The sequence below is a fragment of the Theileria equi genome, chromosome 1, assembly GCF_000342415.1.
Source record: "Theileria equi strain WA chromosome 1, complete sequence".
NCBI lineage: Eukaryota > Apicomplexa > Aconoidasida > Piroplasmida > Theileriidae > Theileria > Theileria equi.
In genome coordinates, this window is record NC_021366.1 from 2,412,634 (window position 1) to 2,427,147 (window position 14,514).

General features: G+C 41.7%; 7 protein-coding genes across 7 annotated transcripts, besides 1 other annotated feature; 4 read left to right on the forward strand and 3 right to left on the reverse strand.

Moving 5' to 3' along the window:
- Positions 1-648: 648 nt before the first annotated feature.
- On the forward strand, positions 649-2,226 carry BEWA_028890 (RNA recognition motif domain containing protein; the record flags this gene model as incomplete). Its single annotated transcript, XM_004829648.1, has 1 exon — positions 649-2,226. The coding sequence occupies one exon, from the start codon at positions 649-651 to the stop codon at positions 2,224-2,226; it is 1,578 nt and encodes a 525-aa protein (XP_004829705.1).
- A 225-nt stretch (positions 2,227-2,451) lies between these two features.
- BEWA_028900 (hypothetical protein) lies at positions 2,452-5,269 on the reverse strand (the record flags this gene model as incomplete). The annotated part of the gene is made up of 5 exons (XM_004829649.1): positions 2,452-2,688; positions 2,724-3,135; positions 3,170-3,327; positions 3,363-3,434; positions 3,470-5,269. 5 exons carry the CDS (start codon positions 5,267-5,269, stop codon positions 2,452-2,454), a joined length of 2,679 nt encoding a protein of 892 aa, XP_004829706.1.
- Positions 5,270-5,470: 201 nt separating this feature from the next.
- BEWA_028910 (hypothetical protein) lies at positions 5,471-8,338 on the reverse strand (the record flags this gene model as incomplete). The annotated part of the gene is made up of 1 exon (XM_004829650.1): positions 5,471-8,338. One exon carries the CDS (start codon positions 8,336-8,338, stop codon positions 5,471-5,473), a length of 2,868 nt encoding a protein of 955 aa, XP_004829707.1.
- Positions 7,229-7,302: a microsatellite.
- A 76-nt stretch (positions 8,339-8,414) lies between the features above and the next one.
- Positions 8,415-8,736, reverse strand: BEWA_028920 (hypothetical protein; the record flags this gene model as incomplete). The annotated part of the gene is made up of 2 exons (XM_004829651.1): positions 8,415-8,527; positions 8,562-8,736. The coding sequence occupies 2 exons, from the start codon at positions 8,734-8,736 to the stop codon at positions 8,415-8,417; spliced, it is 288 nt and encodes a 95-aa protein (XP_004829708.1).
- Positions 8,737-9,561: 825 nt separating this feature from the next.
- BEWA_028930 (phosphoenolpyruvate carboxykinase, putative) lies at positions 9,562-10,314 on the forward strand (the record flags this gene model as incomplete). The annotated part of the gene is made up of 1 exon (XM_004829652.1): positions 9,562-10,314. The coding sequence occupies one exon, from the start codon at positions 9,562-9,564 to the stop codon at positions 10,312-10,314; it is 753 nt and encodes a 250-aa protein (XP_004829709.1).
- A 361-nt stretch (positions 10,315-10,675) lies between these two features.
- Positions 10,676-12,586, forward strand: BEWA_028940 (hypothetical protein; the record flags this gene model as incomplete). Its single annotated transcript, XM_004829653.1, has 1 exon — positions 10,676-12,586. One exon carries the CDS (start codon positions 10,676-10,678, stop codon positions 12,584-12,586), a length of 1,911 nt encoding a protein of 636 aa, XP_004829710.1.
- A 238-nt stretch (positions 12,587-12,824) lies between these two features.
- BEWA_028950 (phosphoenolpyruvate carboxykinase ATP, putative) lies at positions 12,825-14,473 on the forward strand (the record flags this gene model as incomplete). The annotated part of the gene is made up of 1 exon (XM_004829654.1): positions 12,825-14,473. One exon carries the CDS (start codon positions 12,825-12,827, stop codon positions 13,881-13,883), a length of 1,059 nt encoding a protein of 352 aa, XP_004829711.1. The 3' UTR covers positions 13,884-14,473.
- Positions 14,474-14,514: the final 41 nt, after the last annotated feature.

Genomic DNA, 14,514 nt, shown 5'->3' on the forward strand with positions numbered 1-14,514 from the left:
GTACCTTCTTGTTGCACATACACAAGAGTCTTCTAAGTACCCCTAGTATCCACAGATTCCTAGGGCTTCTGGTCGCACATTCTCCATCTGTAGATTAATTAGACTGTGCATTCACTCTCCATAATTACACACAACCCTCTTTACGTCACCATTTCCAGATTTGCATCAAGTTGCTTACACAAGAGCCATCCTTCGGTGAATTTGACGACCAGAACCTCTTGGAAGCCGCATGGCTGAGTCAGCCAGTCACATATTAGCCGCAGTATGGATCAAGGAAAATTCTTTGGGATGGAATGTCGTGGAAATTCCGAGGGGTCCCGACAGACCCCGCGGCTCCAGAGGGTCCCCATCGCCCTTCTTCCTCTCACTTGATGATTCCACGTTGATCGGATGCCTGAAACTTTAGGCCTTTGTATTTTAAGTTTTTATTTGCAAAGTTTTAGGGTTACACTACAAATTTAAACGGGTAACTCACATATTTAAGTATTTTGGTCCTTATATAATAAATCGGGTAATTTTGACGCTAACTAGGTAGGGTTTTATATAGCAGATTAGCGTTTGAGAGAGAATATCGCGATACGCTGAAAAATAAAAGGTACGAAGGGAATACTTCGGGGTTTATGTTTTAAACATTTTAATAGTAGCAAGATGAGTGATAGAGAGGATAACTCTGACGCCCATTTGGAGATCACATGTGATACTTTGGATGACGACGACTTTATAGATGAATATATTGCGGCGGATGAGGACCTTGGTGAAGAGATCCACGTAACAGATGATGATGCCAAGCCAGAGAAAGGAAATGAGGAAAAGGGATTAGAAGAGTATCCATGTGCTCCTGCTCCTCCAGTGGAGATAAAACTATTTTTGGCCCGTATACCAAAGAGTTATGAGGAGTCTGAGATTAAGAAAATGTTTGAAGAGTTTGGCAAGGTGAAGGAAGTTGCAGTTATCAGAGATAAAAACACAAACGCGCACAAGTGCTGTGCATTTGTAAGGATGTGCTCCATTTCTCAGGCCGATGCCGCCATAAGAAGTTTAAATAACCAGTGTGTAGTAGACACTGCTCTAGGTTCAGTTCAGATAAAGTATGCAGTTGGTGAGACTGACAGGCTTGGTTTTACCTCCCTCGTTGGAGAAGCAGGTTGTAATGACGCCAAGCTTTTTGTAGGTTCACTACCAAAAACCGTTGATGAAGCCGCCATACGTGAACTTTTTAAAGATTATGGCACACTTGACGATGTATACATAATGAAGGATCAGGCTGGTAATGGCAAGGGTTGCGCCTTTGTGAAAATGGCCTATAAGGAGCAAGGGCTCTTTGCAATTCGCAGTTTAAATGGTAAGCGTACATTGGAAGGGTGCACCCGTCCTTTGGAGGTACGCTTTGCCGAATCTAAAGCACAGGCTCAAAAGGCACAAGCAAAACAGCAACCGCCAATGGCACCAGCAAACACAAATTATGGTCCAGGTTATGGCCCGGGATACGGTCCAGTTGGTGGTTATGGTGGACCTGGATATGGTCACGGTCCTGGAGGACAATACGGAGGCTATGGTCCAGGTTACGGACATGGTGGTCCTGGGCAATATGGTGGTTATGGTGGACCTGGATATGGTCATGGAGGAGGATATGGACAATATGGACCTGCTCCAGGTGCTCCAGTTGGTGGGTATGGACCAGGAAATTATGGTGGACCAAACTATGTTCCAAACAATAATAATCCTAGAAAAATTGGCCCATGGAAAGAATATGTTAGCCCAGAGGGTAGACCGTATTTCTATAATGAGCATACTGGTCATACACAATGGGAAAGGCCTCCAGAATTCCAGAATGCACCGGTTCCCGGCGCTTCAGGTCCTAACAATGGTAATACAAATAATACCAACCGGGGTGGAACTAGCATGACATCAGGTCCTCCAGGTTCAAATCTCTTCATCTTCCACATTCCCAATGAATGGACATATAATGATCTTGTGCGTTCATTCTCTCAGTTTGGAAGGGTTATAAGTGCTAGAATCGCAACAGATAAATCTACAGGAAGGCACAAGGGATATGCCTTTGTTTCTTATGATAACCCAGATTCTGCTTCTCAGGCAGTTGCAAATATGAATGGTTTTACAGTCCTGGGAAAGCGTCTAAAGGTTACAGTAAAGAAAGGAGATGAAGGGGGGCAGACAAAATTCCCACTTCCTCCGTCTCAACACGGCAGAAGCGCTCCATATTAGCTGCCAAGTTTATTTAGAGTTTGATGGTTTGTGAACATTTTAATTGTATATTATACTGATGTGGACTTGCTTTGGATGTTTTTTATAGGATACATTACTGCTCTGTGGGCACGATGATTCGTAGCTATACTTTTATTGGCAATTGTGCCTCGTAATTTTCTCGCATTGGTCATTCATTGACTATATATATTGACCATTTCGGTGAATATACACTATTAATTAAATCTACATTACAATGTCTGCTTCAATGACGTTTCTAAAGTGTTTGACGCCATTGTATATTTTAATCTTTAGCTTGTCAAAAATACCGACTTTTTTGCCAGCTATGCTCAGTGTTCGAGTTTTGCTGCAAAAGTCTGCATCTTTTACCCTTGCAATTGCCTCTGTTCCATATTTAGATGACAGTAGCAACACTCTATTTTCCATAATATCCAACACAGTTGCTTCATCGTCTTGTGGACCCTGAGGGGGTTTGATTTATGTGATTATATACTAACCTGCTCCTTAAAGTAAATGTGCGCAAACATCCGCTTAGACTCTCTTCCACACCATTGTGCGTTTCTATGCTTGCGATTGAGTTTTTCTGCCTGTACAGTTAGGTCCAGTCTCCAATCCATAGATTCGATTTCCAGGCATGCAGCTAAGAGCCTATGAACCACAACATCTGCGTATCTCCTGATTGGGGATGTGAAGTGAGTGTATAGGTCAGTGCATAGCCCATAGTGCTTGAACTGTTCGAGCTCTAGGTCGCTAGAGTTTATGTATATCGCCTGAGGGGAATGTGGAGATGGAAGATGACCAACCTGGGACATGCACCTGGTAGTTAGGATCTGTGCAGCATTGAGGAAGTCCTTGGGGAACTTTGTTAGCTTTTGAAGAGATTCGTTAAGCTCCTTCGAATTTCCAAAGCTGTGCATACATATTCAACTTTTGGGTTGCGTACCTGAAGAAATTTATGCCCTTTTCTTCCAGAAGCCTCTTGAGATCTTCCAATCGCTCCTCTGCGGGTGGTGGATGGCGTCTCAGCAGGCAACTCTTAGGGAAGGACGCATGGATCTTGCTAGCTACCATTACATTTGCCAAAAGCATAAACTCTTCAATCTATAAATGGATATAAATGGGTTATGGAAACGTACCATTTTGTTTGTATCATAAATCTTGTAAGACTCAACATTGCTGACTGTTACTGCATCAAATTCAAATTTAACCTATTGGTTTGGATATCTATAGGATATAAACTTACATCACTGGATCCAAGCTCGATGGCTCCCCTTTTAAATCTCATTTCACGGAGCTTCTTGGCCATGGCATTCATCTCCTTTAGGGCTACGGAAATCTCATCATTACCATTTGCATCAATTAGATCCTGAGCCTCTTTATAAGTAAAGGCTCTTACACTTCTTATCACACTCTTGCCAAACTTTGTTTCCAAAATTGCGCCGCTTTCATTCATTCTACAAATTACTGAAAATGCGAGTCTCTCCCTCTCTGGGACGAGTGAGCACAAGTCTGTTGTGAGTAAGCTTGGCAACATGTCAGTCCTTCTGTCCACCAAATAGACAGTGGTACACCGTTCACTAGCCTCTTGATCCAAATGAGACCCTGGTTTTACAAAATATGTTACATCTGCAATGTGTACCGAAAATTCCATACTTCCATCCTTTAGCCGTTTAAATCCAAGGGCATCGTCGATGTCTTTGCATCCAGGAGGATCCACAGAAAATAGGCATGCTTTCGTGTAATCCATTCTTTTTGCACGTTCATCGTCTGGGATCTTCCAGTCCTGCTCCGGCAGTTCTTTATAAGCCTCAAGTGGGAAATCTTCTGTCTTCACTTGATGTTCTTTAAGTATAACTGCGCTTTCTACATCTCTGTCGTCAATGGGACCCAAAATTTCAACCCAGTGACCACTCGGACGTTTACTAAATCTGTCCCAAGAGTCAAAGTTTACAACAATACGCATTCGATCAAGTTCTGAAGATTTTTTTGTCTCTATTCTTATGAATGGGATTCTTACATCCACTGGGATAAAAATGCGTTCAATGGTTCCTGATGCACTTGTATCACCTTCTAGTGGTAACAGAGAACCACAATATGGCCTGCAGTTTCTCTTTAATATTCCTACAACTCTACATATTTTTTTAAGCGCAGATTTATCTCCTTGAGTGCCACTATTTGGAGCATCTTCGGCGCCATCCAAAAGAGCAACATCCAGGGCAACTTCAGAAATATCAACAGACGCATCAACATCGTCGGAAATATCCGCAACTTCTGACAAAGCTGCAGATTCAAGTAGTTCAATGCAGACAAAATCTCCATCAATTGCTCTGTTCAAATTGAGCAAACCCTCTACCTTGAATTCATGACCATTGCAGGCGACATACCCTCTCTGATATGATCCAATGTAGAGGTGTAGAATGCCATGATAGTACCTTCCATCTTCCTTTCCTCGCATCATTTCCGCTTCTGACAAATGTTTGGGGTAATATGCATTTGTTTCGTCCTTGGCGATCATGTTTGTGTTTCTAGCAAAGTTCGCCAGCGACTCCATGCAACTCTCATCATTCAAAGTTTTGGCGTAATCGTGAATTGTCATTTGAACAACCTTTACAGAATCAAGGGGATCCATGGGCTCAAGTAGAGGTATAGAAACTTTTGAGTCTCCTTTACGAACACAACGTAAACTTGGACTCTCCATTACTACGTCTGAGGAGTCTACCATTTCAACATCAGCAGAACTTTCATCAATATCTCCATTATTCAATAGAATAACCTTTGTATTTCCCTCCAAATGTTTGGTGTACCATGCAGCACATTTCTGAACTGCTCTCGTATCTCTGTCTACTATAGATTCTTGCAAATTGTCTGGTACAAAAGTTTCTTGTACATTTTCATTAGAAAACATGTACCACCTCTTTTTTCCAGTCACAAGATCCTTGAATCTTGAATATGTCCTGAAGCTCCTTCTCTTTACTTCTTGAGCAACTGTGGCAGGAACTACGCAATTGTCTAGCCACTTTTCACAAGCGTCAATATTTTTCATGAGAACATCGACAGTGAGGATTAAAACTGGTTTAGTTCCATCTACTGTACCTAAATATTGGTGTATAGATGTATTAGTGAAGAATATATAGTGGAGCATGTAGTAATCAGTGTGCCCTAGTGTAGGAAAGGGAAACGAGTTTAACAGTTCATCTACATCATCCTGTTTGTATTTTATTTATAATTGGGAGTCCATAGAGTCTCATATCTGTCTAACCCAAGGGTCGCCTTTATAGCGATTATACAGTTTCCATCCTCCAAAAAATGTTGCGGCAGTTCCGGTAAGAGTCCCCGATAAGGCATATCCAAGAGTAGCGAAAGCAAAAGGCTCAGCACCAGTAAAAGGTTGAGAAGGAGGAACAGGATCAGCTAGGACTGGAGATGAGGATGAAGGAGAAACTTGTACTTTAGGTTTCTCTTCAGTATCTTCATCAGATTCTTCCTCACCATCTCTAGATTTACCAGTAGGTTCTTCTTCTTGTTTCTCTTTATGTTCATCAGTATTAGCACCAATATCAGCATGTCCTCCAGCATCAGGAACAGAAATAGTAACAGATGTTTCTTGAATACCTTTTTCATCACCAGCTTCAGTAGTTTTACCATCTTCACCTTGAGGTCCAGATCTAGGAATACCACCAATCTCTTGTTGAAATAAGGGTTGAATGGGGTCAGGACCAACAGGTTTTTTAGGTTCAGAGACCTGAGATGGCCCTTCTTTAGCTTGCTCTCTGACTTCACCAGGAGCAGATAGAACAGCAGCCACATGTCTATCATCACAATTAGTAAGGAAAGCACCATTAGGAAGAGTAGATTGGATAGATCTACAATCACCAGGAGCAAGTCCTCCAGGTTCACCAGAGTTTCTTTCACCAACTTGACCATAATTACTATAACCACTAGGGGCTTCAGTAATTGAAGAGAGTGCAGGGGCAGGAGGAGGTGGTGGTTGTTGTGGAGGAAGAGTACATACTCCATAGTTGTCACATCTACCCTCCCTCAGTTCCTCCGCAAGTTTTTTAAAGTCTTCACTACCACAGGTTTTGATTTTATATGGCGCTTCGTTAAGTCCATTTTCGAGTTTTACCCATAGAGAATCATCACCAGAACTATCTGGCTTGTACCAACCTGTAGCTTTATAACCTGGACCACCTGACTCTACGTAGATAAGTACTGGTTTCTTTCCGCAGTTGAATACAGAGACACTTAGTGGGCCGGGGATGGGAAAGTCATGACCTTTTAATTTGATCCTCTTTCTTTGAGCACTAGTATTGCCATTAGGATAATACTTAATGCCTGATAGTCTATCTCCGCGGGAAATAGAGTGTTTGAAATATTGGATTTTATGGAGAGCTGGAAGTGGCCTCTTACTAACAGTAATTTTTCCACCTTTACCACCATTCTGCTTTTCATGGAAACCGCAACAATAACGCTTACTACCATTCCATACGCTATGGGAAGCATCATGTGATATATCCATAGTAACTCCATCGTAATTCTCACAGACTAGGTCGTCAAGTGTCTGCTCAAGCAGCTCACCATGTTTTAATGGAGGTTGAGTATTGTTATTAAGTGGTCCAATCCAACCAGTACTACTACTAATCCTGGCATAATAGGTAGTTCCTCCAGCACTAGCAGTGACTCCTACTATGAGTGCCTTATCAGTATTACCAGTCCAGTAATAGGCGGAAACACTGTCAACGTTATGGGTCTGAATAATCCCCGGAATTTGGATGCTATTATCGTCTTTAACTTCCTTTAGTGTGAATGGTTCCCCGGTAGAGTCTCTATGGGTGTACTTGTAGAAATTAGATCCAGGAGGTTCAGAGGTTTTTTTGATTTCAATGGTAACCTTACCATTTGTATAAGTAGTATCTTCATTACCTTTTGGCTTTACACCCAGCTTGATGGTTACTGGTGGGTTTTGTGCTAGAGCTTGGGGTAGAATGGGAATTGCGGGAGTTTCTTCTCTCTCTTCTTCTTCTTCTTCTTCTTCTTCTTCCTCCTCCTCCTCCTCATCTTCTTCATCTTCCTCTTTATTGGGCTTTTCTGGAGTAGGTTTGGCTGATGATTTACTATCACTAGCATCTTCACCAGCGTCAGTATCAGGTTTGCTAGTCTCTTGTTCTTTAAGCTGTTCTTCAAGTTCCTGATTTGTGAGTTCAAAACCACCATTTCTAGGCAGTATCATAGTCCATTTGTCATTGTTAGGATAGCCATCATTACCTAGAGGAACTTTCATAGTTCCAACACCTAGTTCCATATTTCCTAGAGCAACCTCCAACATAAGAGGCTTCGTACGATTTTCATCTTTATCCTGGTAATATACAATAAGGTGAGGGGGTTCCATAGTGAGTGAAAATGTTTCATCATAGCCACTTTCATATTTGCTAGTTCTCCATTTAAGAACAGTACCGTCATACTTAACGGAGTATGGCTTACTATTGTACTCATACTTGTATTTGATATATCCAGGAACACCACTCTTCTCTTTAGTAACTTTAACCTTGTATGTTTTACAGACAGGACAAGGGTATTTTCCATCAACATTCTTTATATTGATGCTATGAAGCTCGTGGAGTTTACAGGTGAGCTTGTCTAATTCACTTTTAAATGTTGGAGTTGGATTGCCATATTCATCATAAAACGTATTTCCATTTGGGATCTCCTTCCACTTATTATTTAAAGGATCTCCAGTGTTTTCATACCAGTGATACTTTTCTTGTTTGTATTCTTTAAGTCTGAGTAAGAGAGGTTTATCTATATACCTACCACTGTCATACTTGGCACTGTAGTAGGTAAATACTTCAGTTATCTCGGTGTGCTGAGTAGTAAGGTCAGCATATCCACCTGAAATGGTAAGCTCTTGTCCACCATATTTTAAGTGACGGATAATAGTTATGTCACTCTTATGATGACACACTTTGTAATCTGGATCCCTGACTTCATTGTAGACATTTCTCAATGATGCCTGCAAACCATGCTTGATACATGTTTTTTTTGTACCTCTACCCTTTACTTTCTTATCATTCTGTTGGCATTTGTGCTTGATATCTACACCTATTGATGACATTCATAATGCTACCTTCCTAACTTCCTACCTTACATGTCTTAAACTATGTTATAGTCTATCTTCATCCAGTTACTCCCTACTCATCCATGCATTCATCCTCCCTCACAACTAGCTCACCGTCAGAAAGACTATCCACAGAACAAGATGAATGACTATCAATACGGTCCTCAGTAGTACAGTATGGATGGTCTATGGAGTAAACTTCTCTACTGCATATTCTTACCTTGCATTTCTGATGGCGTACACTCGGTACAAGAATCGACTCCACAGCCAATATCCCTTCGGAAAAAGACCTCCCGGGTAATCTTTTTTACATTACTCCTTCCAGAAGCCTTCCAGAAGGAACGAACTGCCGTGTCCATTGGCTCATTTGGCGAGGTCACCCATGTCTTTCCCATTTTCTAGATGGTTGGACTAGTGTATGGCACAAAAGTCTCCTTCCTGAGATGTAGGTCCGTCTTCTTGGCAGAGATAAACCCGTCCTCCAAAAATTCCTTTCAGTTGCAGACTCAGAATGAAATAATCGCAAGGTGTACTCGTTTAGACCTATGGCTGCCTAGGTCCACCAACTGTCCGCTATCCAGGCCAAGTCAAACCTTTTGTCTAACGTCTCTATCGATAGCCTTTTACAGCCTTTATGGCTTCTATGTGATTCATTTATATTACCTCCGACGAGCTACAATTAAACTTTGCTTCCAAATCCAGGATACAGAGCTCGCCGTTAGCTAGCATACACAGCTGGCCAATTTGTGGCTTTCCTTGTTCCTCTCCACCTTCCTAGAGTATCTAGTGGTAGAAAACAACAGCAATATGCGAATATACTGGCCAGTAATAGGTCCAGACAAATGCAACTGTCTCTAGGGCCGGGCGTACGCGTGGCGAGCCTCACGATGCTTTGCTCTTATTTGGCCGCGCGGTCAGCTCTCAGTTTTCATACAAAGAGATACAAAATAGACGAAAATTTAGGCCAATTTATTGGCCACTACTCATTTTCCATCTTGTACGTTGGTACTGCGCTCCAATCGCCCTTAGGAAGGTGAACGCAGTTAGCTTTAGTAGTGACTGATAGGAGCTGCGAAATACAAGGTATCAACTCTTGTATTTGAGCCAACGGTGAGCTTAAATTCGAGCTTTAGGACCAAGCTAGCGGAAGGAGCTTGGCTATTAGGCGCCTTTAGAAATAACCCATATAGGACCTCTACGTTGCTGTAACTTGAGGAATCATGGCAAAGATAACTCAAAGTCGTGTTTTAGCCCCCTGTAATACTCTAATCGACCCGGAAGCGAAAGTCGATCATGGCTTGATAGGAGCCTCCAAGACTTTTATGACCCCTCTGGATACCTCAAAAGCAACCTCTGCGAATCTACCTCTTTCCATCGATGTATTGACGGAATCTGACCGCATGGAGACATCGAAAACTGAGACATCCAGGATACTACAGGAAGAGCTAGACAGAGAAAAGAGGTTGTTTTTGAGACAAAATAGCCGTGACTTTGGAGAATTGGACACTGAAAAGATTTGGTACAACCCATGCGTGGCCTCGCTTTATCACCATGCATTGAGATTTGAACCACATACTGTGCTCACATCCACCGGCGCTCTCGCATGTTTGTCTGGAGAAAAGACTGGCAGGTCCCCCCTCGACAAGAGAACCGTTTTGGATGCCGATTCCAGAGACAAGGTTTGGTGGGAATCGGTGAACATTCCAATTGAGGACAAATCATTTGAAATTAACAAGAGAATTGCCTTGGACTACATCAATCAACAGGATAGGGTATATGTCATTGATGCATTTGCTGGATGGAGTGAGGAACACCGGGTAAAGGTTAGGATTGTGAGTACCAGAGCATATCATGCACTTTTTATGCATAATTTGCTCATTGTACCAGAAGCAAAGGATTTGGTGAATTTTGTGCCAGACTTTACAATTTACAATGCTGGACCCTGTGAAGCCAATAAAACAACACCAGGTTAGTTGATGTACATGTGAGTATCCGACCAAAGGCTTTAGCCGGAGGGTGGATTGCAAGTTCACCATAAGGTGGATGAGCATGAGCATAGCGAAAGAGTATTAGCGGTGTGATTAAGTGGTTACTATGGCGACCAACAGGAGCCTATGCAGTAGAAAAGTTTACTCCATAGACCATCCATACTGTACTACTGAGGACCGTATTGATAGTCATTCATCTTGTTCTGTGGATAGTATCTCTGACGGTGAGCTAGTTGTGAGGGAGAATGAATGTATGGATGAGGGGAACTAATGGAGGAAACACTTGATCGAGATGTAGACTGTACTTGCGAAGGTTTAAACGGAGGTGGAACTATAAATATGGAGGATGAGTAATGTATACACACTCGAGTTAAATTTGCAGAAAAAATGTGGAGAAAATAATGGACCATGCAACTGCACTAGGGATGGTGACTTTGTCGCAAAAAAGGACGATAGTATCCCTGGTGCCATAGGATTTATAAGATACACCCATGAACTTAGGAATGCCAGTGAACAAACATTTACTCTCCAGACCAATTTAAGGAATAGGCAAACTATAAAAGGAGATCCTGTACCTAATGTCAAGGAGGTAGCAGTATACTTTTGGAAGGATCATCTTGGTAAACCTATTCTTATTGGAATTAAGAAAAAAGGTACTAGTCCTCCAGATTACTATTCCAATTCTTATATAAGTGCAGGAAAAAGTTATTGGTCGAACGCTGGTAATGAAAATAAAGAACTTGCCCAATTACTAGACGAGAATAATTGTAAAAGGAATGGTGCGGTGCCTTTTGATATACAGAATCCTACAAAAGATCACGCTCCAGGTTGCAATTCTACTTGTCTAAAGACTAGAAATATAGGAGGTCCTAGCCCAAGACCTGCTCCTCCAGGAGGAGAATACACTATTCAAGAATACATTGTTAATCATAACTCTAATGATTATCTTGATAATGGTACCAAGATCTCAAGAGTAACATTTGGAGGACAAAGTACCAACGGTATTGATCTTCCAAGGAGTTATGCAGTATCTAGGGTTAGAATGTTCTCACATGCGGATTCTCAAAGTAACAATATCCCACTAATGCTCCAGTTTGTACAAAAAGGTGGAACTGTTTCTAGGTGGTTTTACAACAAAGACAAAGATGGAACTGATTGGAAAGAAGTTGATGATGTTTATGGATTCTATAGCGATTCGATAGGAGTTTATCCTACTGAGGATCTTACAACTAAACTCGACAATGTTAGATGCCTTCGTGACAGTCTTGTCACCATGAACCTTGGCAAGGGTGTATCAGGGTCATACTGTTGCATTTACCATAAGAAAAAAGGTGATCAAGGAAAGGTCACAGTTAGCGAGGAGATAGTTCCAGCGGGTTCCATTCAATACTCTAAACATTCCATTTCCAGTGGTGATACTAAGCTGGCAAAGATAAAGTTTTCTTCGCAATGGAATCAAGGTACTGAAATAAAGATAACCCTAAGTAAACAGAATCTTCCAATCATGGGTCCTGTTGCTATCTATGCCTTCTACTGTGAAAGGAATGGTCCAGTACTTATCTATGTTGATAGAGGCTCAGCTCAAGGATGGTATCGGAAGCCTAATAGCAATAGTAGCGGTAAAGATGAACAATGGGAAAAAGCTGATGAACTCGATGGTGTAACACCCGAAACAATTAATAATTGTACCCACTGGAATAAAGTTGTTAGTAAACTAAGAGACAGTAATAGTGGCTTGAAAGACTGTCCTAAAGAGACTGCTAAACGACTACAAGAACAAGGACAACAATCAGAACGAGAAACACGTACTGGAGGTGAAGAATCTGAAGGACAAGGATATAAAGCTGATGCTGGTGGCAAAGAAGCTAGAGCTCAAGAACAAGGTACTTCTCCTAAAAAGCCCGATCCTAATGATAAAGCTAAAGGCCCCGGTGATACCGCTCCTGGACTTTCTGGATCTGCTGTTGATGAAGCTAGTGGTAATGCTGATGGAGATTCTCATTCTGAAGGTACTCAATCTCCTGCTGCTAAAGAATCTGCTTCTGAACCTCAAGCTCGTTCTGGTGCTGAAGCTGGAACTGCTCTTCCTCATGGCCAAGGAAATTCTCCTGGTCAAAACCCTTCTTTTTGGGATAAGCCTGAAAAATCTATTCCTACTGTCTTGACCGGTGTTGGCGTTGTATCTGGATTAGTTGGTCTCGAGGGATTCAAATACTATAAGAGTCATAATGGAGACCCATGGGTTAGACAGATTTGAGACTCTATGGAGATACTCTATATGTTCCTAGGGAATATGTACTGAGTAGTTGGTCTAATGGAGTACTATTACGGATGGGCATCTATCAGTGGGCACTACTAGAGAAACACACTCCTACAACCCTATGCTCATTTATCAACCTCATTAAGCTTCAATACACATTCATACATTCATTTCACTATTACATAAATTCTTAGGAGTAACAAGCACAACCTCGATTTGTCTAAACTATGCAACAATGGAAATGGTAATTCTGGGCACTGAGTACGCGGGTGAAATGAAAAAGGGTGTTTTGACCCTCATGATGTACATCCTCCCACAACGTGGCCTCTTACCTCTCCATTCTTCTTGCAATATAGGATATGATGGAACAGTAACGTTATTCTTTGGGCTATCCGGCACAGGAAAGACGACACTATCTGCAGAGCCAACTAGAAAGCTTATTGGAGACGATGAGCATGTCTGGACTGATGATGGTGTATTCAACATCGAGGGAGGTTGCTATGCTAAGTGCAAGGATTTGAGCAAGGATCATGAACCTGAAATCTTCGATGCTATCAAATTTGGTGCTGTGCTCGAGAACGTTGTATACAACCTCAAAACTCACAAAGTCGACTATTCTGATGTAACTATTACGGAGAACACTCGTTGTGCATACCCTCTTGAGTTCATTGCGAATTCTCTCATCCCTGCTACAGTCAACAAACACCCAAACAACATCATATTCCTGACCTGTGATGCCTTTGGAGCTCTGCCACCAGTCAGCCGCTTGACGGTTGCTCAGGCCATGTATCACTTTGTGAGTGGCTACACAACCAAAATGGCAGGAACTGAGATCGGTATAACAAAACCAACAGCTACTTTCTCCGCATGCTACGCTGGACCCTTCTTGGCGATGCATCCAATGGTATATGCAAAGCTTTTGGAGAAGAAGTTAGAACAACATGGTTCGAACGTTTGGCTAGTTAATACCGGTTGGATTAAGGGTCCATGTGATTCTCCCACAGGACAAAGGATCCCACTTAAGTATACCAGGAAGATCATTGACGCAATTCATGATGGAAGTTTGGAGAAGGCAAGTTATACACAGGTACCCGTTTTCAACCTTGAGGTACCTGTGGAAATTCCCGGCATTCCAGAGGATGTATTGCATCAGGAACTTGGTTGGGGAAATCGTGAGGCATATCATGCACAGATTGTGGATGTTGCCAAGAAATTTATCCAGAACTTTGACTCGTTTAGAGGAAAAGCTGATTCCAGGGTTTTGAGTGGAGAACCCGTCCTGAGTACACAATAGACAAGTGGGCTATGAAGCTTAAAAATGTGCAAGTATGCATTTTAGCTTGTACAACTCTGCATGAGATATATGGGAAAGTATGGAATGTTGAACTTGTGCTGTATGATTCCTGGGGGTTCAATTTGTGGTCTCTTAAACTTTCCATTCACTACTCTGAAAGATATTCCATATTACATGGCGAATGAGTAGAATCTTTAGTAGCCTAGCGGCTACATGAAGCTCACAGGGACAAATCATGGCTACATTGTTACCAAGTCTCTACGAGTGGGAACCGCATTAATGCAGCTATTTTGTGATAACTGATGAACCATAGAAATAGGTTCCAAAAACATCTTGGACGGTGGATAGCTTCCATGTGGATCATTATTATTTTAGGGGGTATATAACAGACAACTAGATACTTTTGGATATTCTTAAAGGCAAAAACTAAAGAGGCAGTACGCAAGTATATTTTAGATGGATTTTCTTTATAAGCAGTTGTAATATGCATTTGCAAGTGCAACTTTGTGGATGATACTTTGAGTGTAAAACTCTAGTATGTATGAATAACTGGCGGCCATTGGCTGGATGCCCTAATAGTATATGTTATTATCTTCTTGTTATAAAGTACACGTACATTTATTTTATGGGT